General features: G+C 36.2%; 3 protein-coding genes across 3 annotated transcripts; 1 reads left to right on the top strand and 2 right to left on the bottom strand.

Annotated features, from left to right (window-relative positions):
- Window positions 1–1,122: 1,122 nt before the first annotated feature.
- Window positions 1,123–1,787, bottom strand: LOC141647024 (protein FAR1-RELATED SEQUENCE 2-like). The gene is made up of 2 exons (XM_074455059.1): window positions 1,423–1,787; window positions 1,123–1,288 (listed from the first exon to the last, which is right to left on the bottom strand). The coding sequence occupies exons 1-2, from the start codon at window positions 1,785–1,787 to the stop codon at window positions 1,123–1,125; spliced, it is 531 nt and encodes a 176-aa protein (XP_074311160.1).
- Window positions 1,788–1,954: 167 nt separating this feature from the next.
- Window positions 1,955–3,536, bottom strand: LOC141647014 (protein FAR1-RELATED SEQUENCE 5-like). The gene is made up of 2 exons (XM_074455049.1): window positions 2,562–3,536; window positions 1,955–2,335 (listed from the first exon to the last, which is right to left on the bottom strand). Exons 1-2 carry the CDS (start codon window positions 3,534–3,536, stop codon window positions 1,955–1,957), a joined length of 1,356 nt encoding a protein of 451 aa, XP_074311150.1.
- A 4,699-nt stretch (window positions 3,537–8,235) lies between these two features.
- LOC141605649 (uncharacterized) lies at window positions 8,236–19,672 on the top strand. Its single transcript, XM_074424530.1, has 11 exons — window positions 8,236–8,461; window positions 15,341–15,565; window positions 15,667–15,971; window positions 16,289–16,696; window positions 16,969–17,235; window positions 17,481–17,776; window positions 17,864–18,046; window positions 18,180–18,290; window positions 18,376–18,452; window positions 18,552–18,649; window positions 19,376–19,672. The coding sequence occupies exons 3-11, from the start codon at window positions 15,897–15,899 to the stop codon at window positions 19,472–19,474; spliced, it is 1,614 nt and encodes a 537-aa protein (XP_074280631.1). The 5' UTR covers window positions 8,236–8,461; window positions 15,341–15,565; window positions 15,667–15,896; the 3' UTR covers window positions 19,475–19,672.
- The last annotated feature ends 2,982 nt before the right edge of the window (window positions 19,673–22,654 follow it).

The raw sequence follows: 22,654 nt of genomic DNA, 5'->3' as shown, positions 1-22,654 counted from the left end.
GTATATGTCTTTCTAGTGGCCAAAACTTGTATGTTTAAAGTTTGATTTGATTTGATTTGGTGTTACAAGAACACCTATCGTAACATTTTTATCTTTGTTGATTCTCTACATGTAATGATGTCTTGTAACATTGTCGATAATACTTGTTTGTTAATTGATCGTAGAAGGAAATTAATTTTCCATTAAAAAATTAGGTTGTTCTTTGTTCTTGTTGTTATTGTTGTTGTTTGTGTCGATTATCTTGATTCGTAATAAATTTAGCCTAACTGTTTTGCTCGAAGTGAGTAATTGATTTTCTGCGTTCTAGTTTTTCGCTTCAAAATTAGGGTTAATAATTTGTAATAAATGAGCAATTAATGTGTGTTACCGTTCTCCTTTCTACTGATTTATTTGTTCGTCGTGTTGAGTTGTTTAAAGTTTCGGTGTTACAAAGAATAACACCTTTATCGTATCCTTGTTTTGTTGCTTTCTTACTGCTGGTTTGTTGGCATAAAATAGTGTCACACTGTTTAAGCAGTGGTGCTAATTTACACTTCCTTATTATAGGCCGGATAAATACCCAACTAAGTGCAGGGCACAGTCGTTGGTCGATGTTATGAGCAAGTTTTCCGTCAAGCAAAAGAAAGCCATTAAAGAAATTGGTTTTGGAGGACTATTGAAGATGAAATATATCGTAGTCCCTTCCGGGCTAACAGACTTGCTTGTTGAGGCTTTTGATTACGACAGTTTTAAGGTTCATGTTCTTGAAACGAGAGGAGTTTGTCTTTGTCACGAGTATGATGTTCATGACCTATTTTTTGCCGGTGAAGGGTAATAATGTGGTCTTGACCGCGATCGGTCGCGCATCCCAGCCGAGGACACGAGTTAAAAAACAAATGGAGAAGGAAGTTCAACATCTCTACTGACACTGAGAACATCAAGCTAGATTTGGTGACTAGTTGGTTTAAGAATAACAAGGGCGCCTGCGGTGATGAGTTCAAGCAGGTGTTCGTTCTTTATGCGCTCTCCACTTTTTTTGTTGCGTGCTTGTTCCGGAGGGTGGATAGTGACTTCAGACGACGAGCTGCAGCCCAACAGAATCTCCATCTCTTGGGCTTTTGTAAGCGGTTCAATATATAACTTCTACCGGAACTCAACTAGGAGGGATGCTAACTCTTCCGTGTGTTCAGCAGGTAAAGTTTTGAGAACACCAACTATCTGACGGAACTCTGACCATACGTTGCACAAATGACTGTTATCAGACGTAGCCATATATGAATCCTCAATGACATTCCCATTCGAATCAAGCCTGGAAGTAAAACATCAGGTTACTGTTTATCATGGTGACAATGTTACTATAAGAAATTATGGTTACATTGTTACTGTAAAACAATTACTGTAACAAGTCAAAACTGTCACTGTAATAATGTTTTCGAATCAAACCTGTTCGCTGCGTGTGTGTTATTTAGCCAACGATCTACAATGTACTTGCTTGGTATTCGCCCAATTCCTTTGCCCTTGTACACCCACACAATATGCCTGCAGAGTAATCCAATTCTTTCGAACAGTTTACACTCGCATACTGCATCTGTGCTTCTAAGGTCGAACCTCACCTTGAAAATTCTGTCTATCTCAGCATCGATTACATGAATTATGCGCACATGCTCCTCCTTCTCAAAGTCATCAACACCACATGAATCGGCAGCCATTACTTCTTCTTGAAACACCTTGAACACAACATGTGTGTATATAATAGCGCCATGCTTTTCTATACGTAATTGTCTTAAGCTCGGGGAATGAGTGGTCATTTGTTATAATCATCGCACCTTCGTGTATAGACTTTGGTCCATAGCGAGTTTGGAATCTGGTTTTAATGCAACAAGGATTCGGCAACAAATTATTTATGTAACAATGAAACAATGGTATTGTAACATACACTGTTCCCGAATGCATGTAAGGAATGAAAAAGAGTTGTTTACCTCATCCAAAATTCGACCAGTGTACCAAAGTGATTCTCATAGCGCTTGAAAAACAAATTTGTACTTTCTAATCTTTGTGTTGTTCTTAATATGCAGCCCAAGGCAAGGTCACGATGGTAGGCAGGAATCCAATGGTGTCTGTCGTCGAACATTGTAGTCAACCAATCATTATCTTCCAGCTGGAAATCTGAAATGACCTTCTGCCAATTCTCTTCGAACTCCGACGACTCCATATCAGGGTCCCAAACAACAGCGTTGAAGCGAGCAAGGAAGTCCGTGTCTCTGCAGAGTGCTGAACCAACTTTGTCCGTGATATTTTGTGTAATATGCCACATACAATAACGATGCCTAGCTGTCTTGAAAACAGAAGGGAAAGCCTGTTGTATGCCAGTCATAATGAAACAGCAAGTCAGAACGTGATATTGACCAGTGATAGGGAAAGAGCAAGTGAGTAAATTATATGTTAGTAATTTAGTTACAGTGACATTGTTATTGAATAACCTTGTAAAAGAGGAAGAGATGGAACAGTGGTATTTGCAGTCAGAAAGTTGTGGTACAATAAATTTAAGTAAGTCTGTTACAGTAACATTGTCACACTATTACCTTCTTTATGCCAGGGCATTGATCCGTGATCATGAACTGCGGCTCTTTTTGTCCCATGGCAGTCAAGAAATGCTGAAAGGTCCATTGGAAGGAGATGTCATCCTCGTGTAACAGGAGACAACCGGCAAACAACACCGACTTTCTGTGGTGATTAACACCTGTGAATGGTGTAAAAACCATATCATACTTGTTGGTTCCGTAAGTAGGGTCGAAGCTCACAGCATCCCCAAAGAATGAGTAGTTTCTAATACATGTAGCATCAGCCCAAAAGAACTTTGTTAGACGGTTTTGCGGATCAACATCATAGGCGAAGTAGAACTGGGGTTGGGTCGCTTTGAGTTTCTCGAGTCGATCGATGAAAAGGTCAGCATCTCGTAACCCAATGTAGCACTTGATATCTCTTTGAAAGTTCTTAAAATCTATCAATGTAGCACCGATATTTTCATACCCATTGACAAGTTCCTTAACCTGTCTAAAGGTCAATCCAGCGCCAATATTTAACTTGGAGTTGTCCAAGATAAGCGTCTTCTGGAACATATCAAGGGATCGTGAAATCTTATCGAGATCTCTGTTACAGACAGAGGTGAGACGATGATTGTGGACTTCAGAAAACTCGTCAATCATAGCTGGGCCATCAAGGCCATGTAGAAGGGCAAATCTGACGTACGCTCGGCATCCAATCCTTGTGATTTTAACTCGCCGTAATAGCTGTACTAGTTGTGTGGACGAACCATCACCCATATTCTCATCACCCTTGGTTCTGGGACGCTGTTTCGGTTTAGATTCCTTGAACCCTTGACGGTTGCAGACTATGAATTTTTGGTGTGCAACACCACCTCGTAGTGTTTTCGTACCGTGCTTCCGAGGGGTAAATCCACATGCCCGAGCATAAACCTCGTAGACCTTGATTCCAGCCTCAAGGGAGGCGAAAACTGCACCAATGGTAGGTCTAAACTTGTGCTCAACCACACGCATCCAGCGCTCACCTCCATTAGGCGTGTGAGACAGAACAAGCTAATTATTTGGTTGAGGATTGGGTTGCTCTTGGACAATTGGCGTAGAATGGGGTTGAGTGAGACTTGAGTGTAATACAAAAAGGAAAATACGAGTATTAGTGACCTGAAATACAACGATGGTATTACAAAGAGTAACATTGTTACAGTAATACTAGTACTATGACAATGTAGTGACATAAGGATGGACGGGAGAATAGGAATATGCGAAGAGGCTGGACTACAATTTAGAACAAGAAACTAAAGTACATTGAAGTAACAGCAGAACAAGAGGACGTGCAGAATGTTGGGAAATGTGTCATCAACAATAGTGCGATCACATGATTTAAATATCATAATTAAATCTCAAATTAAGAATACGTGAGGGATGATTCTTTATACAGTCGACTGACCGTCATTAATCGGTAATGATTGGCTAACTAGAGTTTGACATTACTGTCGTGTGACGGTGGTGGTCAGTTGATCCCTTTAGGTCACACCTATAGGATGAGGCCCAAATAGATATTTAATTAATTGTATGCGTCTGATTAATTAATTCCTTAATTATGGGAGTGCAATTTTGCGTCTTATTTTAATGTGATTAAATAAAGATTAAATTTAGTAATTAAGCGTTAAATTACTAAATTAGTTGAGGTATTAATATAAGTTTTGAGGTAGAGGTAATTAGTTATTTAAAGTTACAAGAAGTTGTAATTTTAACTAACTAGTAATTATGGGACCCACTATATGATGATATAATGGTAGTATACTACTCAAAAAGTGGAGTGTATATTATATTATTAATTGTAATATTTAAGTGTTAAATGATTACATTAATAATTAAATATGTAAGATAGTTGAACATAAGACTTATAAGCATTTGTGGGACAAATGACAAAAGGAAAAAATGGTCCATAATAAGACCATTATTTCGGCCAACATGAGAGCACACAAGATGCTCTTTTGTCTTGTTCATTTGTTATAACATTGAGTGATAGTGACATATCCATGACAAAAATCTTACAAAGCAAAAATCCTACACACTACCTACACAAATAAAAGAGTAAAAACAAAAGACAAAAGATTCCTCTTTTGTCCCATGGCCACCGGTTTTGGCACTTCAAAAGGAGCATTTTTGCTCATTTTTGAACTTACTTGTTTTTGCTAGTTTTTGTTCTACCTCTCTCTAAAATCCTCACATGCAATTGCAAGAAAGCTCTCAATAAATACTAATACACCAAATCTATTACTAGAAGTAGTAATATAAGAATATTAGTATTATTAAGGTAATATTTCTACTATATATCTAGTTAATATTAGTAGAGATTTTTGGGTTTCATCTTGGGTGCAATTTATTGGAGTGGCTTCTAAACTTGGAGTCTTAGGAGGATCATCCATCATTATAAGCTCAAGAACAAGTGAAGGAAGGTGACCTTACTTGTGCCCATAATTTCGAACTAATCTACAATGTAAGGAACATTGTTTTTCTCATAAATCTTTCATTTTGTTATGCATGCACTAGATCTAAAGAACAAATAATTAACAAGTTAATTAGTTTACTATTAGAGGAGTCTAATAATAGGTATATGAATCTAACAAGTGGTATCAGAGCATAAGGATGTTGCATGCATAATCGGTTATTGTTTTTCCGAGTTAAAAGGTTAACATATAAAACTAAAATTTTGTGATTTATGAGCATAAGCCACGAAATCACTTTGCATGTTATATATTCTGGTCCTAAAATGTTTTTAGGTCATTTTTATGATTCATGGAAATTTATTGCTCATTTTAAGGATTTTTGGTCATTTTATTACATTTTTATGACCAAAATGGGAATTAAAATGCTAAAAATAGTTAAATTTCGTTTCTGACCTTGAAAAATTTATATGACCTCACATGCATATTTTACAAGTTGAGTGTAAAAGGACGAGTTAATTTGATTAATTTTGCATGATTTATGATTTTTATGAGATAAAAATGGATTAAAAGAGGTAAAATGGTTAAAAATAGTAAAATTTCGAATTAAGCCATGATCTTTTAATATGATGTCACATGCAAGATTTACAGAGAGTATGTAAATTTCTAGATTTAAATATCTTTTTTAGCATGATTTATGGATTTTTGAGTAAAAATGGCATAAATAGTGACTATTTTAGCAAAAATTAGCTAAAACGTATTGCATGGCTTAAGAAAATTATTTTAAGTTTCATTAGTATCCCACTTATCAGATCTAAAGTTGTAAAAATTATTGGTTTAATTTTCGTATACTTTATACATTTTATGAGATAAAAACGTTAAAATGCAACTATATTTTCTCAAAATTAATTCGAAAATTTTAACCATGATTTTTGACATTATGAGGGTCATGGAATTATTCCAGAATGTTCAAAAATTTAAAATTCAAATTTTGAAACTTTTATGAATTAATTTGGATTTATTTCATATAAATTATGTTTTAAAGGTAAAAAATGAGCATAAAATTAAATCAAGTTGAATTATTGTCAAAAATTTAGTGTTGACTGATTTTTGAGTCCTAAAATGTGTTAGGATAATTAACTTGAGCTTAGATGTGATTTAAGTGTTAATTAGTGATTTTAAAAGGTTATTATCACGTATTTCCATGAAACCGGGTTATATGTACGACATAAGTTAAATAGGGCGATTTGGCACATCATTTGGCATGATAGATACATATTATAATGCTGCATATTTCAATTGTTGAATGTCTTTTATTTATATAATTTTGAATTATGTAATTTTATCTTAGTATGGCCTTAGTTTTAATCAATATTACCCGTAATGAAAGGGAATATTGATTCGGTTGTAATTTAATGTGATCTTGAATCACTTTTATTTTTATTTCATTAGTTTTCATTTTACAAATGTATAATAGGAATAGCTTTGTATTTTTATTATTATTTGTAATTATGGAGCATCTTCAAGACGGTGCCATTCGGAAAGGTGATCCGACAAAGACGGTGTCTTGGGAGGCGTGCCATTTGAAGAATCAAGGGACCAAAGGAGTTGGTTTCCGAATATGTAATAGATTATTTGATTTTCTATTTTTAGGAAGGCCATACTAGGAATTTTATTTATTGCTTTGCATTTCTTTTAATATGTTGCATGCATAGCCAAATCGCCATAACAACACATGCATATCATATCGAGTTATCGACCGTGTCAATTATAATTATCGTAGTTCACCGCTTTAGTTCACTTAAAACGTGATAGATAATAAATTGACAAGACCTCTCACATATAATAATTGAGATAAAGCCTTACCAAATAGTAGAAACTCATGAAGTACCAATTTCGCAAGGGAGTTAATCCGGCTTCACCGTAATATAAACCTTGTTACGTTGGCGAAGTGGGGTAGTAAAATGTTATTACATCGAAATTTGGATTGAGCTCAACGGAAGTATTGTTGACCGTAGTCGCATGTGTTCCGGGCTAAAGATGAGAATTAGAGTAATTTTTATCGACCGAGAGTTCTAAAAGTAGAATCGATTAAAGAGTTAATCCACCGAGTTATATTAATAAGGGATGAATCGGCTCACCGTGCCCAAGTTAATATGAATTTGGATCTCGGAATCATTTATGTAGTTGGGTGGAGGTCACTATATAAATGCAATACTTGTAGTTAAATTTACGAGTATTATTAAAACGATAGATGTAAATTAATTCCTTCATTTCCTATTTTGTAGTCAAAATTTGTTTTAATCAACTGCAATGACAACTCCAAACGCGTCCGCATCCACTAGTTCCACCCCGCTTTCCAATGTGTCATGGCTCCGATCCTTCATGGATCGATGTAAGTTAGAAAAGAATGGGTCCAATTTCGCCGATTGGGATGCACAACTTCGCTTGGCCGCGCAAGGTGACGACAAGCTTCGTTACCTTACCGAGGCATCTCCCACCGAACCACCTAATACTAGGTCCGCCGCTAGGCAATCCTATGAGGATTACCAAAAGGAGTCGGCCGCAATGAAAAATGTATTGATCTTTGCTATGGAGGCCGAACTCCAACGAAGTGCTATAAAGATTAGCACCGCTCATGAGATCTACATGAAGCTTGTGAACATGTTTTCACGAGCTCCTAGAGTCATTCAATATGAAGCGGCTTCCGCATTCTTTGATCTTAACATCAAAGAGGGCCAAAAGGTGAGCCCACATGTGCTCAAGTTGATGGAGCATGTTGAGACCTTGAAAATGCATAAGGTGGAAATTCCCGATGAACTCGTGATTGATCGAATTCTTCATTCCCTAAGCAAAATCAAAGCATATGTTCAATTCCGGGTGAATTTTAATATGCAAGATAAGAAAGTTTCTCTTGATGAGTTGCACAAAATGCTTGTGCAAGCCGAAAGGGACATGGGGCTAAGTGTTAGCACCACCAAAGATGTGCTCAATGTTAATCAAAAGAGCAAGGGAACTTTCAAGAAAAGCCACTAGTAGAAAAATATTTTATTGCGGCTATCTATTTGAGGCGTTTTAGCCTTGTAGCAGCAAATAATTTTTGGTTTAATTTAGATCATATAGCTATTTGCGGCGTTTTTTATAAAAACGCCTCAAATGACATATTTGCGGCGTCCAGACCATAAACCGCAGCAAATGATAAAAATATATTAAAAAAATCAATAAACTCATCACTCACTAAGTCAGTCTACTTACTGTCCTTGTGTCCTACTCCTCCAATAATAGTCACTTAGTCAGCACTTCTTACAACCACATATTTTACCAAAGAAATCAACTGCGTCCTCCAAAATGTTACTCCAATAATCAGTTTCAACCAAAAAATCGACTGCGTGCTTCAACACCGCCACACCGCCACCGCGTGCCTCAATTCCACCCCACCGCCGCACTACCTCTCTGGATATCGACGAACCCTTTTTATTATTTGAATATTAGGTATGTAACTTCAGTGTTAATTGTTTAATTTTTCGATTAATTGCAATGTTGATTTTTAGGGTTTTGTTTGTTTAGGATTAATTATTTTCGTTAGGGTTTATTTTCGATTAATTGGAGTGTTGATTTTAGGAAATACAATTCGAGTTATTATTAGGGTTTATGTTTGTTTTGGATTAATTCCAATTTTATGGCTGCAATTCGAGTTACTAATCGAGTATTTTGTTAGAGTTGTTGTGGGTATTTCTCTCAACACACATTCATTTAGCTACTGACTTGATACTCTGAAACTTTGTTCTTATGCTGGTTTCATGATAATCTTTATCATGTGTCTGTTTATAATGCAATTTGGGGACATTTTTATCCCTCACAATCCTCCTCCTCTGTCAATTGTGCTTCGAATCTTAACTGTGAGCTAATGAACACATTTCTGAGAGAGTTGATGGTAAGGGATATGATTAAGAACTGGGTATCATTGTGACAGTAGCTATTAGTCACCTGGAAGTTGTTTAGAAAGGTAGGCTTTGATTCCTCCTAATGCAGTTTAGATTAATGCAAAATCAGGTAGGATTTGATACACCCGGAATTACTGCAATTTAGATTAATTCCGTAGCTATTAATCGGTCGTAGGTTTAAGCACCCGTAAGTTACTCAATCTTAACTTCTCTGAGGTGATTGTGCATTGACCTCAGCTCCTGCTACATTCGTATGAAGAAAAGAGAACCATTTCTGAGAGAGTTGCAGGTTAATTGAAAACCTCCTTATATTTGAAGACACAATCGTACAACCTTCCTCCTAAAAATTGAGCAACTTCCGGGTGCTTAACCTAATTTTCGAAACAAATGGGGAGTTATTGTAAGCAAAAGTTTGCTTATATTGAAAAAAAGGTGAAAGAATTACCAATCCAATGTTACTGGAGTCACAATTGAATTGGGGAGGGACTACTGGTTTTTAATTGCGTTTTTACTGGCTTTTTTATTGATATTTTATGGTTTATATAGGCGCTTGTGCTGCTGTTTTTATGTTTTTGCTGTTGTTTTCTGGTTTTAAAATCTTTATGTTGCTTTTTTATGGATTTTAAGTGCATTTTGCTGCTGTTTTAGGGTTTATAATGTTGTTTTTAGGGTGTTAATTGTTTATTTTTTTGTTGTTTTCTGAAATTTCAGTGGTCATGTTGCTGTTTTCTGTGTTTAGGTGCTTATTGGTTTATCTAATAAGTTAATGTGACTATGTGGGAAGGACAGTATGTATACTTAATTTTGCAGTATATCACACGCAATCGAGACAGGCAACTTCTCGTTTTTAAAGCTGTTTTTATTTTTCCGACAAAGAAAACTAGCCTGAAATTTAAGAAAATATGGCAATGGTTATGGGCGATAATGAGTTTACGACACTCAAACCGCTCAGCTATTAGGTATAAAAGAAAACTGACCTCAAATCTAAATATCATCTTGATATGCCATTAAATATTTTTCATATTGATTAAATAGGCTGACGTAAGTTGTTTTAAGTCGGTTTCTGAAGAAAGTTATGTTTCAACTACTTTTCTGATAGTTCTTTTCTCAAATTGTTATAATTTATCTTTAATTTAATAGAAGCTTCAATAATAGTTTGTTGCGTTCGTAATCTTGTGTTGCATGTCTTTTTGTCAAAAGCTTGTTGAAGCTGCTGTGTTGCTATTATTTTTAATTTTTTTTTTTAAATTTTAAATTTCCCTTCTCTGGTTTTACATTATGTTGCTATTATTTTTAATTTATGTTTTGTAATGTTTAGCAACTCTGATATTAGAGTGTTGTGTTCAGATGTTAAGAAATTTAATATGACCAAAATTTCATACTCTCCGTCCTTTGAAGAGGATAATCTTATTTCAGAAGCATAATTTTGTCTAGTTCATCAAAGTTACCTACTGTATCACTAATTTTTCTAACATAAGATAATATATAAGGGGGGTTATATATTAGGATTTAGAGAAAAAAATGATTAAATCGAGGCACTTTATAATTTGTAAGACTGTTTCGTGTTATGGAATAATATAAACTAGACAGCTAACTAACAATTCTTTGTCAGTAATATATCTGTCCTAAACAGTTACCAAAGCTTAGAGCTATATACTTCCTTTATTTATTAACTTAGGATAGCTTCTTTATTTATTCATTACCTTATGACTGCTTAAGTGGCAGTAGGCTACCACTGTCTAATCTAATGGCTAGGATTTGTCTTAAGGGTATGCTAATATATACGATGTGAACATTGACTTCACAGGCATTTATTTATTTTAGGCTGTCTTTAGTGGGTTGTGCATGAGATGGATCGGAGTTGGATGTATGGTAAACGTAGTTCCGTAGAATTCCAAGAAGGCGTTGAAGAATTTTGTAGAATTGCTTTACAATATTCCAGAAGTACAAATGATGAAGGGTTTTATTGCCCTTGTGTGGATTGCTCCAATGTGACAAAGGTTGGTAGTATAAAGTTGTTAAGAGAACATATTATTTGTCGTGGATTTAGACGTGATTACTATATTTGGATATGGCATGGTGAAGAAGGAGTATATAGGGGAAATTCCAACATCAATTATCATTTATCGGAGCAACTTGTGGAAACCGAAAACCCTCTACAACAAAGTGAACACCATCTCCAAGAGGAGGTGGAACCAAATCTTGAGATTGATGAGGGTAATTTGAATGAGGGTAACGGAGTTGATATTGATGAGGAAAATAGTGATGATGATGATGATGGGGATGACGACCAATTAAATGAGATGTTAGATGGAGTTGAAGATCAGTTTCGTACCCGTTCTGGGTTCGAAAGTTTGACTGAAGCATGTGAACTTCCGTTGTATCATGGATGTGATAAGTACACTAAACTGTCCGCAGTGTTAACGTTATTTAACCTCAAATCTAAACATGGTTGGAGCGATACAAGCTTCACGGAATTGTTACAAGCTTTGCAAGACATGTTCCCCGAAGGAAACCAACTTCCTAAGTCAAATTATTATGCTAAGCGGCTCCTCTGTCCCTTAGATTTAGGGTACATAAAGATAGACGCATGTCCATATGATTGTATACTATATCGAAATGAGTATGCCGATTTACATAAATGTCCTCGTTGTGGTAAATCACGCTACAAGTTGGGAGACACGCTTTTGTTTGATACGAGTAAGAAGTATCCTTCGGCAAAGGTTCTATGGTATCTACCAATAATACCACGTTTGAAACGCTTGTTTTCAATCAAGAAACATGCCAAACTTTTAAGGTGGTACAAGGATCGAAGGAAGAAAGATGGAAAGCTAAGACATCCCGCTGATTCTCCTCAGTGGGAGATTATTGATGACAAGTATCCTGAATTCAAAAATGAAGTTAGAAATTTAAGACTTGGCCTTAGCACGGATGGAATGAACCCATATGGTAGTTTGAGTAGTTTACACAGCACGTGGCCAGTTTCTTTAGTGATTTATAATCTACCTCCATGGCTATGCATGAAGCGGAAGTACATGTTGTTGCCACTTCTAATACCAGGGCCTAAACAGCCGGGAAACGACATAGATGTGTACCTTGCTCCACTCATTGATGATCTTAAGAAGTTATGGGATGAAGGTGTGACAGTGTTCGATGCGCATGCTGATGAGAACTTCACGTTGCGTGCAATGCTCTTTTGTACCATCAATGACTTTCCGGCTTATGGTAATTTGTCGGGTTATAAAGTTAAAGGAAAAAAGCCCTGCCCTATATGTGAGGATGATATGAAGTCAACATATTTGACACATTCTAGAAAATACGTCTACTTGGATAATCGCAGGTTCCTAAAACGCTTTCACCCTTATCGTAAGAAGAAGTTACCATTCAATGGAAAACTGGAGGAAGAAGTAGCTCGCAAACCATTAAGTGGGAAAGAGGTTTATATGCGGGTCAAAGGTGTTGAAACGGTTTTTGGTAAGCTCGTGAAACCAAAAGAGTCTGAAAGTCTTTGGAAGAAGAAATCTATATTTTGGAAACTTCCATATTGGCAAGACTTACCGGTACGACATTGTCTTGATGTGATGCACATTGAGAAGAATGTATGTGATGCTCTTTTGGGGACACTACTCAACATTACCGGGAAGACAAAAGATGGCCTGAAAGTGCGCAATGACTTGATGGAAATGAAGATTCGAACAAATTTATGGCCAATTGAGAAGAATGTACCAAGGAAGGGAAAAAAGGCATCTTTTTATCTTCCACCAGCTTGTTACACCTTATCGAAAGAAGAAAAGCGATTATTTTGTGAGTGCTTATATGGGATCAAGGTTCCTACGGGGTACTCATCTAATATAAAAAGGCTCGCATCCAAGACTGATTTTAAGTTAAGTGGCATGAAATCTCATGATTGTCATGTCATGATGCAAGTGTTCTTACCGATCGCAATTCGTGGAATATTGCCAAAACATGTGAGGGGGGCCATTACTAAACTTTGTTCATTTTTTAATACAATATGTAGTAAGGTGGTTGACCCGGAGATGCTAGATGCACTACAAGTTGATATTACTGAAACACTTTGCCAATTTGAGATGTATTTTCCACCTTCTTTTTTTGACATTATGGTCCATTTAATTTTACATCTTGTCCGAGAGATCAAGTTGTGTGGCCCAGTATTCTTGAGATGGGCATATCCTTTTGAAAGACACATGGCTACTTTGCAAGATAAGGTTAGAAATCTAGCTCGACCTGAAGCTAGCATCATTCAAGGCCTTGTTAGTGAGGAGGTAACTGAGTTTTGTAGTGAGTTTGTGAGCAAACTCCAGCCTATTGGTCTTCCAAGAAGTAAAGATGATGGAAGGTTCGAAGGTAAAGGTCTTGTTGGTGCCAAAGTGATTTTACCTCCATCAAATTTAAGAAGTATGGCACACATATACATATTGCAGCAGAGTGATGAGGTGCAACCATATTTGACCAGACATAAACAAGTATTAGCTTCTGAGCATCCTTCCAGAGGTGAAAGGTGGTTGATGCAAGAGCATAATCGCACGTTTATTAATTGGTTTTATGCTGAAGTGATGCAAGAATTGTCACATAATGATAATGATGTATCTAACACGATCAAATGGCTTGCATATGGCCCTAGAGAGAGTGTTACCTCTTACGAAGGGTTTACTATAAATGGATACACTTTCTATACTGACCGCCAAGATAGAAAGTCATTATCAGTGCAAAATAGTGGTGTAACCATTGTTGCATCATCAAGGGAATTTTCTAGTTCTAAAGACAGATGTCCGATCAATGCGACACAATCATACTATGGCGTTATTCAAGATATATGGGAATTAGACTATTGTGATTTTAAAGTTCCTCTTTATAGGTGCAAATGGATTGATAACAATCGAGTTGGTGTTCATATAGATGAATTTGGATTTACTCAAGTAGATATGAATCGTTTGCGAGACACTGATGAACCATTCATTTTTGCATCACAAGCTAAGCAAGTATTTTACATTCTTGATCCTTCTGACCATCGTTGGTCTCTTGTGATTCATGGAAAGAGGCGAATTCTAGGCGTTTGGGATGTTCTTGATGAAGCTGAGTATGATGATTTTGAGGACACTCCGCCTTTCTCAAATCCTGTAAATAATGTGAATGATATTGGAGATCTTGACACAATATATACGCGTTCCGATCATAGAGAAGGAATTATTGTGGATGATCCGTAATTATGGGGCTTAGGTACGATTCAAAATGAATGCTCCTTCAAATCAGTAACTAATCCAACTGCATTTTAACTGTCTTTAATTTGTAAATCATTCTACTCCTGCTAGGTCGGTTACTTTCCAATTCTTGTAATGATTAGACACTTAAAGGCATTTCAGTACACATGAATGTCACTGATGTATCTCGACAATTTCATCCTCCAGTTTGATTTGTGGGTCAGTTCCAGTAACAAGTTCTTACAGTAATCGTGATATCTTCTTTTAGTATTTTTTTTTTCTTTGAGGCCCTGATGTGAAATGTAGAACAATTACTGCAATTTTCCAATTTTGGATATCTGGTAGGGTGTTTTCACTATTTAAAAGCACTGTGATCATTTCATTTCTTCATTTCTGAGGTTAAATGTTTTCAAACAGATCCCACCCTTATGAGCGACTTTTGTTCATCCATTTGCTTTTGTTCAACATACAGTAGCAGTCTTTTTTTTTAGTTGTCAGTTGTATTGAGTACTCACTGACTACTGCTCTGATTTTTGTATCAGGTTGCCTGCAATTTCTCAATCATGACTGACAGAGATGATCTAGTGGACATTGCTGATGATGATTACGATGATATGGAAGATGGGGGTTCTGATGATGATGCCTCTTATAATGATGACCTTGAGGATGACATTGATGAGGCGGAAGAAGAGGATGAGATGGAGGAAGCACGTAGAATAGAGGAGGATGAGATGGAGGAAGACCGTAGAATAGACGAGTTTGAGATCATGGCTGATGCAGCTGCTTTGAAAGGGATAGAAATAGTGGAGCCTGTTAGTCTATCTACCTTGTTGACAACTCCTAAAGTTTCAAAACGACGCAAGGGTTCAGGCAAAGGAAGGACGGCGACAAAGGGGTTCAGGAATTCTGAGAAGGACATGAAACTTGAGTTTGATAGCCTCGATCGTCCCATTGGCGAATGGCAGGGAAATTATGGCAAACAAATTGGGTTCTGCATGCGAAAATTGAACATTAATTGGAATTGGAAAGATGTGAGTGTAGGAAAGAGAAGACTGTTGTGGGAGGATACAATGGTAATTCCTGTGAAGTTTTTTTTTACGTGTTCTGATTTTTAATTTAGTTTTGGTCCTAGCTTTCTATTGTAGTTTGGCTTATGTTTTCATCTTTTTATATTGTATATTGTTCTGACTTAGCTTCTTTTCTTTTAGACTTTGTTCCACCTCCCCGATGACAAGATATTAAAGAAGAACTTCTTGACTGCAGTTTCCAAAAGGTTTAGAGATTTCAAAGGCAAATTGGTAAGTGGATGGATTACTAAGACTAGACAGAGAACCAAAGAGGAGGATGGACGGGAGCCTCATGAGATTTGGAACCATATAAGCATAGAAGATTGGAAACTTTTTCTCCAAATTAAAAACTCTAGTCCAGCCAAGGTAATAAATGATCCTTAAATAACTACTCATTTATTTGTAAATCTCACTTGATGCAATTCCTTTAATTTTGTTTTTTATTTTTCTTATGTCCCACTTTACAGAGAAAGCGTGAGAAGGCTGTCAGGTGTGCGAAGAAGAATGTACATCATCATCACTTGGGTCAAAAAAAGTTATACTCTTTGCTCGACCGACTTGGATCAACGATGGCTTTTATCCGGGGAGCACTCTTGTATCAACTAGCACTCCCGTATCAACAGAGACTACTTCTAATACGACCTCGACCTCTACTATTACTGTTAAACCGAATCGTGCTGATGATTGGTTCTGTTCAATGCATATTAAAGATAAAAAAACCGGCAAATATGTTGTAGTGGGGCCTAAAACCAAGGAAGTAGCTGAAAAATGCGTAAGTTCGTTATATCTCAAACTAGCTTTGTTTATCTCATATCTTATTTTAATTAATTTTATAGGTACCAAGATTCTGCCTAGTTATGATTAGCCTGCCTAGTTATGATTAGCCTCTGATTTGAAGGCAATGACTTTGTTACTATACATTTTTTAATTCTGAGTTTTCCATTGAACTGTGGTCATAATTGCCATAGCTTGATTATTTCTTTCTCAAAACATGTTAATCATATTTTCTCTTTTGCTTTTCTCTGCTTGACAATGATTTATCACTTATTAATTGTCCCAATTGATGTTTATGTGTGAAATTTATGTTAGCTTGAGCTAAGAAGAAAGGAAGCAAAAGGAGAGTTTGTTCCAGATCGCAACAAAGATGCTTTATTTTATGCTCTTGGTGAAAAGGAGGATCACCCGAGCCGTGCTAGAGGTTTTGGTGGAGTTAATGTGACGGTGAAACGTGCATTTGGGGCTGCAGCCAAAGGTAGTCGTTCAAGAAAAAGTGAAACATCGTTAGAGGACCGAGAGGACTTAAAAAACGAAATAAGAGAGGGCCTTAGAAATGAGATGCAATTGGCGGTTAGGAGCAGTGTGGCACTGGTTTTGCAAGAAATGGGCTTGTCCACCTTGAAGCAACCTGACGATGTAGCTGATACCGTTGGTAATCAAATACGTCTTGACAATGCTGAAGTAAACAACGTACAACCGTCTCTAACACCGGAAATTAAGGTAACCACAATTTTTTAAGCATGCACTTTATCACGCTGACCTGATATTGACTGATAACAAATGTATTTGCATTGTCCTAACCCAGAACATAGTTTGTTATTAGTCCGTCAAACTTTCGAACCCAGATGGGGGGCTGGGTCAGTTATTTGGGCCAGTATGACTGATGAGGACATTGAATAATAACAAACTTAGTTGTAATGGTTATCGATGTTGCTTGTTACTTTGTTAGCTATAACTAATAGACTGCCGCAAATTATTACATATATATGTAGAATGATACGTCACTTCGCCTTCTTCTAAAAGACCCTCATGGCGGAGTAACGTATGAGGTTGCTCGTGGCAAGGCATTTCCGGGAGAGTTATGTCATCAAGATTATGTTGGATCAGATCAAGTAAGGGTAAAAGTTTCAATTGTTCCTCAAGAATTCGAGACTCTTCCACTTCCTATTCCCGTGTCAGCATATGATTTAAATACATTGAAGGATGCGGTTGGAAGTATTGTAATGTGGCCACTTGCATTAGTAAGAGTTGAAAATGAGGTAATGATGATTATTTAGCTTCCTTTATACCTTTAATTTTATATCTTCCATTTATGTAGTAGGGTAGAATTGACGGTCAGAATGGTCTGTTTGAGTATAATTTGTCATGTCAAAATGGTCAGGTTCTAGTCTGAGCATATGGACAGGTTCAGGTCTGAGCATGAGCATTAAATCATCGAGGTTTTAATCGCCATTATGCATAAAAGGTCCCAACTTTAATAATGTTTCATTAATTGGGTGAGCAGGACACACGGCCTTCACAACATGAGGTAATGGGTAGCAACTCACACCATTCAAAATTATCGACCACGCCAACAAAAGCACCAACCGAGGAACCCATGGTCGAGTCTTTAAGTCCGGATTTGCAATGGCTGAAAACTCTTTTTGGTACAATGGTTGATGGAGAGACCTATAACATTTACTTGGATGCCGATTTATTTTATTACAACACAGATGAAAAGACGGAAGTATTCAAAGATGATCTAAGCCAATTTCTCGAGGGGTGTGAGCCTAATATCTCGATCATTCAAATTTTCATAAGGTCTTGTAATTTATCTGGAACTATTTGAATTTTTATTTGAATTAGTCTATATATAGATACACCTAATCCACTTGTATGTACATGCAGGGCACTTCGAGATGATCTAGTGAAAGCCGTTACCCAACCTCGGTTAGGGTGGTTATGCCCTGATGCAACTTCAGATGCCAAATTGATTAAAAAAGCTGAGATTGCAATTGCGTATATTACTAGGGCTTTTCTGGAGTCAGTTAAAAATGGCCATGAATTCATCTTGGCCCCAATTATTGATAGGTAAAACTGATTCTTTCAGCCATTTTAGATCAATCAATGTATTCTAATACTTTACCGCTGACTAGATGGTAGAGTTTTGGCTAAACCATTTGCTGCTATGTTTTATGAGTTTGATACTATGTTTTAAATGTAGTAAGCATTGGGTTCTGCTCGCTATTTCTCCACAAACGTATTCCATATATGAGTTTGACTCCGCTGCTCTTAAAGAAGGTCGCAAGTTGTATATGAAGATGGTAGTTCTCAGGCAAGTATGGTAGTTTAATCTTTCTTATTTATCTAGCCTACATGAGCGTGACTTATAACGAACCTTATAAACTTCTGTATGGTAGCTCCCTAAAAAGGTACAAAATGTCGGGTGGTGAAATAAAGGTGAAAAGGAAGGAGCCATTGTGGAAATCTATTAAGTTGATTGATACATTTTCAGAATACTTTATGCTCATTTTATATTATTGGCTCGTATTTCAATTGCGACTATCTCATCTAAATTTTTATATAATGTGTTAGTGCCCTCAACGAAATGGGAGCTTGGAGTCTGGTTATTTTGTGATGCGTTTCATGTACGACATAGTGAAGAGTTGCACAACTATAACTGATTTGGAGAAGGTATGTCTCGTTGTCTTCCATTTATGTAATTGACTTATGGTCATTTGAAAGACGTACAAATGCTAGTGTCAGTGTGATATGCCTCAACTTTGGCCAGACATGGACCAGTGAGATAACAAGTCTCCTCTACCCTCCTCAATCCAAATTACAAATCCATATGGGGTAGTTAAAAGAGGCAAGGTATCTTACAAAGCTATATAACTACTAAAAGATGGAACAACTATGAGCTTTACAAGTTTAAAGTGTCCAGATATTTCTGTTTGAACTCATTAGGAGCATGGCTTAATATTCTGGCCGAGAATGTGGATTGATCTGCTGACAAACCTACTCTTCACTATGTTGTTGCTTGTTGCAAGTCGTTTTAGTGAAGCCATCATAGCTATAAATCTATATGGTTAGGAACATGTCTTTGCCCTACGATTTCTTTGCCCGTGAGATTATAGTTGAGTGATCCCTCTGCCAATACATTTTCATAAGCCTCTTAAACATTGATTGTGGAATTGTAAATAAATGTAACCAGTTGAGCAGTCTCTTGTGTTTTTAGAATACTTCTGAAACTTTCTGGATGCTTGTCTTTTATAGGAACTGTCCATATCGTGTCATTTCATATAACATATGTATGGATCCGTTTCCCCCATATACCCTCTCTTTTTGGTCAAGACTCCAACTTATAATCTCATACATTAACGATTTTCTACTCATATTTTATGTTATGTTTATATTTAGGTTTTCAACTCAAAAGGAGAAGAGTCGTACACGAATGGTGAGATAAATGACGTGCGAGACAAGTGGGCTATGTACTTCACTAGTCGATGTGTTAATTAGTCATTATATCATTGTATCTATTGAAAATCCTTGTAAGATTTTGCGTTTTAGACGATTAGTGGACATGACGTCCTACTTTTGATGGTGGTGTTGACCGTTAGGTGTAAAAATTGTTGATGCTAGTAGTTGTACTGATGTGTACTGGCTAAAAATTATGGTTATATATATATTAATATATATAATGGTATTCCGGTTGAATTAGGAAATTGTTATTGTAGGTTTAAATTTTTGGTAAGCTTAACTCAAATGAAACACCCAATATTTTATAGTTGATGTTCCAAAAGAAACAATTATAATAATTTTTATTAAAAAAAAAAAGCCTCCACAAATCTAGCCATTTGCGGCTCATTTTTGAAAAAAACGCCTCAAATAAAAGGCTATTTGCTGCTCCTTTTGTAAAAAAACGCCGCAAATAGATTCTCTTATTTGCTGCTCCTTTTGTAAAAAAACGCCGCAAATAGCTTCTTAATTGCGGCGTTTTTTGCCGCCGCAAATACATTTTCTAATTGCGGCCCCCTTATTTGCTGCCACACACAAAAACGCCGCAATAAGGCCTTATAATGACGCCGCAAAAAAATGTTTTTCTACTAGTGAGCGGGAAAAAGGGAAAGAAGCGAACTCCCAACAGGAACAAAGCTAAGACTTATGAAGCAAGCACCTCCAAGCCCAAGTACAGTGCCCCCTCCGGGGACAAGTGCCACTATTGTTGCGGAGTTGGACATTGGAAGAGAAACTGTTCCAAGTATCTTGGCGACATCAAAGCTGGAAAAGTTACTCCAGTAGGTATATATGACTATCCCTATCTTTTATGTTTCAATCTCAATTAGTATGTGATACAAGTTGTGATGATTACCCTTTTTATTGTAAATAGGGCCCCCTCCTAGCAAGGACAAAGGCAAGGAGAAGCAAGCCTAGAGGATCACGAGGAAAGCTAGAGTAGCCGACCATGGTGATGAATCAATGGAAGCTTGGCTTTTTAATTTGCTTTGTCTTTAATTTTATGATGAATTTCATGTTTTAGAACTATTTTGATTTCCTTGTGTGACTTGGAAATTAGTTTGTATCCTTTGAACACGGGTTGTATTTTGGATATTGGTGATTTGGTTTTCAACCCAAATCACTTATTTTATTATGTTAATTGTTCTAAAATCATCATCATTAATTACTTGCGTAGAGAAACATAAGATAAACAACTTAAATTGATTGATTAGACGATTATGATGATGGGATCATTATATGTTCATAAGCTATGAATCTGATTCTCCTTATGTCTTTGTTACTTAAAGTAACAACTTATTTATATAAGATCAATTCTAAAGTTGTAATGAGTTTTTGAATTCATCAAGTAGGGAATTCATGATAGTAATTGGACATATTATTCTAATTGGATGGTCAACCGTGAGATACCTAGAATAGAGAGTCTATTAAACCAGATTACATGGATCAGACTGTCATATTATCAAGCTGCCATGTGAGGATGGCCTCTTGAAAGTTAATATATAGTCTTTGAAAACTCCTTATACTCCGTTAAATATATATATATGTTTGTGACTCACAAAGCTATCTCTCTAGAAATTAGGAGTATTTCTGAGAGATAGAGTGGGAGAAGATTGTATCGTCACAAACATCTCTTATAGTTGAAATGTTACTTTGTGAAAGTAATTGAATTATGGAGTGGGAGTTGGTATTGAACTATTATCTATGAAGATAGTATGAGAGCATAGTTCAGTGGGAGTCTATCGCACATGTCTTATTGTTTAAAAATATTACTTTGTGAAAGTGATAGTATTATGACCATGTTACATTTGAGCCGAACATGACCATGTTACATTTGAGCCGAAGCATTACAATCCGAAAATTGTTGCTCATGAGTAGATTTACTTTAAAGTGAGGGTCTCTTTAAAGGGAAATAGAGCTTTAGAGTACACAAATGCATAAGATTTACATAAAGATGTTGATCAAGATAAATTGTGTTAGGGATTGCCACATTTCATTAAATGAAGAATGGCAAATAAAATTTCGCTTTTCTAAAATGGGAATTTAGAGAAGGAAGTGTTTTAAAACACAAAACCTTAGATGAAGATCTAAGAATCCTAACATATTATGCGTAGCTTTCTTCAATGATCATTAGAATGATCTTAAGCAAGCATTAAAGGATTATACTTTTTCGTTCATGTGATTATAGTGAATTGTTTCATTCACATGATTGAAGAATCATGATATACATGAAGTTAAGTGGGAGCTAGAATTGTTTATCCATGTCTTATATGTTGATAACATATTAATTATTGAGAATAATGTACCAATGCTCTCTTCTGGTAAGAGTAATTGGGAGACATGGAAAAGGATGCAAAGTACTCTAGATTTTGAATCTATGTGAGAGAAAATTGGCATAGAGTTGAGAGTCTTATGAAGATAAGTTCTTTCGTATCTGTTTAACATCAACGAAGTTGAATGGCTTATTCATGATGATGAAAGTGGAATCACTATGATGGAATCATAGTTGTTCACTGAACCCATTAAATTGTTGATTACATGAAATCGATTACTAATGTTTCCGCCATTAGAACGATTATGTATGCCAACAGACGCACGTGCTGTGATGTACCATATGCTAGGTGCATGATAAGTCAATAATAAGTTAATTCATATGATGGGCCTGTGAAAGCCTTAAAGTACAATTGATGACTTGTACACATGTTTGGATGATAAACTAAGTTAAGGTGTTGAAGGGTTGCACAAACTTTAGTTTCCAAACCAAAAGGGATTTGTTGAAATCCTAGGATGAATTGTTGACAAAGGAGTAAGAGACTAAGAAAGGTGTTTTAGTTTCGCGCATTGCAAAAATCTACAAAAGGAATCCAAGTTGTGATAAAATAGTCAACGTAGGGATTAAGGGTGAATCCCTCTACAAGTGACTTTATCACAAGTTATGCGATAACAGTGGGAGCATCTTTCAAGTTAAAGAGCCGAAGTCTAGTATGAAGTCTAGACATATACTTGGAGAAATTCATGTCATTAAGAGATGACATTGAATGGAAGGAAATAGCAATTAATTAAGTTGGAATATATGGATATCAGGTATATCCACTTGCCAAGCTTGTATTGTATTTTAAACTAATGTTATTATAACACTAGAGATTATAGAATATGAAGTAGTAATAGTGTATTGACTATTCA

The sequence above is a fragment of the Silene latifolia genome, chromosome 1 (assembly GCF_048544455.1).
Source record: "Silene latifolia isolate original U9 population chromosome 1, ASM4854445v1, whole genome shotgun sequence".
Taxonomy (NCBI): domain Eukaryota; kingdom Viridiplantae; phylum Streptophyta; class Magnoliopsida; order Caryophyllales; family Caryophyllaceae; genus Silene; species Silene latifolia.
This window is presented reverse-complemented; position numbering and strand designations above follow the sequence as displayed.

Excerpts from the sequence above, each read along its gene's own strand:
- LOC141647014 (XM_074455049.1), bottom strand. The coding sequence starts at position 3,536 with ATGCGTGTGGTTGAGCACAAGTTTAGACCTACCATTGGTGCAGTTTTC. Across the intron at positions 2,336-2,561 it reads AATGCCCTGGCATAAAGAAG|GCTTTCCCTTCTGTTTTCAA; the intron begins GTAATAGTGTGA and ends GGCATACAACAG.
- LOC141605649 (XM_074424530.1), top strand. The coding sequence starts at position 15,897 with ATGCATATTAAAGATAAAAAAACCGGCAAATATGTTGTAGTGGGGCCT. Across the intron at positions 18,453-18,551 it reads ATTGTGGAAATCTATTAAGT|GCCCTCAACGAAATGGGAGC; the intron begins TGATTGATACAT and ends TAATGTGTTAGT. Across the intron at positions 18,650-19,375 it reads CTATAACTGATTTGGAGAAG|GTTTTCAACTCAAAAGGAGA; the intron begins GTATGTCTCGTT and ends GTTTATATTTAG.
- LOC141647024 (XM_074455059.1), bottom strand. The coding sequence starts at position 1,787 with ATGACCACTCATTCCCCGAGCTTAAGACAATTACGTATAGAAAAGCAT. Across the intron at positions 1,289-1,422 it reads AACACACACGCAGCGAACAG|GCTTGATTCGAATGGGAATG; the intron begins GTTTGATTCGAA and ends TTTTACTTCCAG.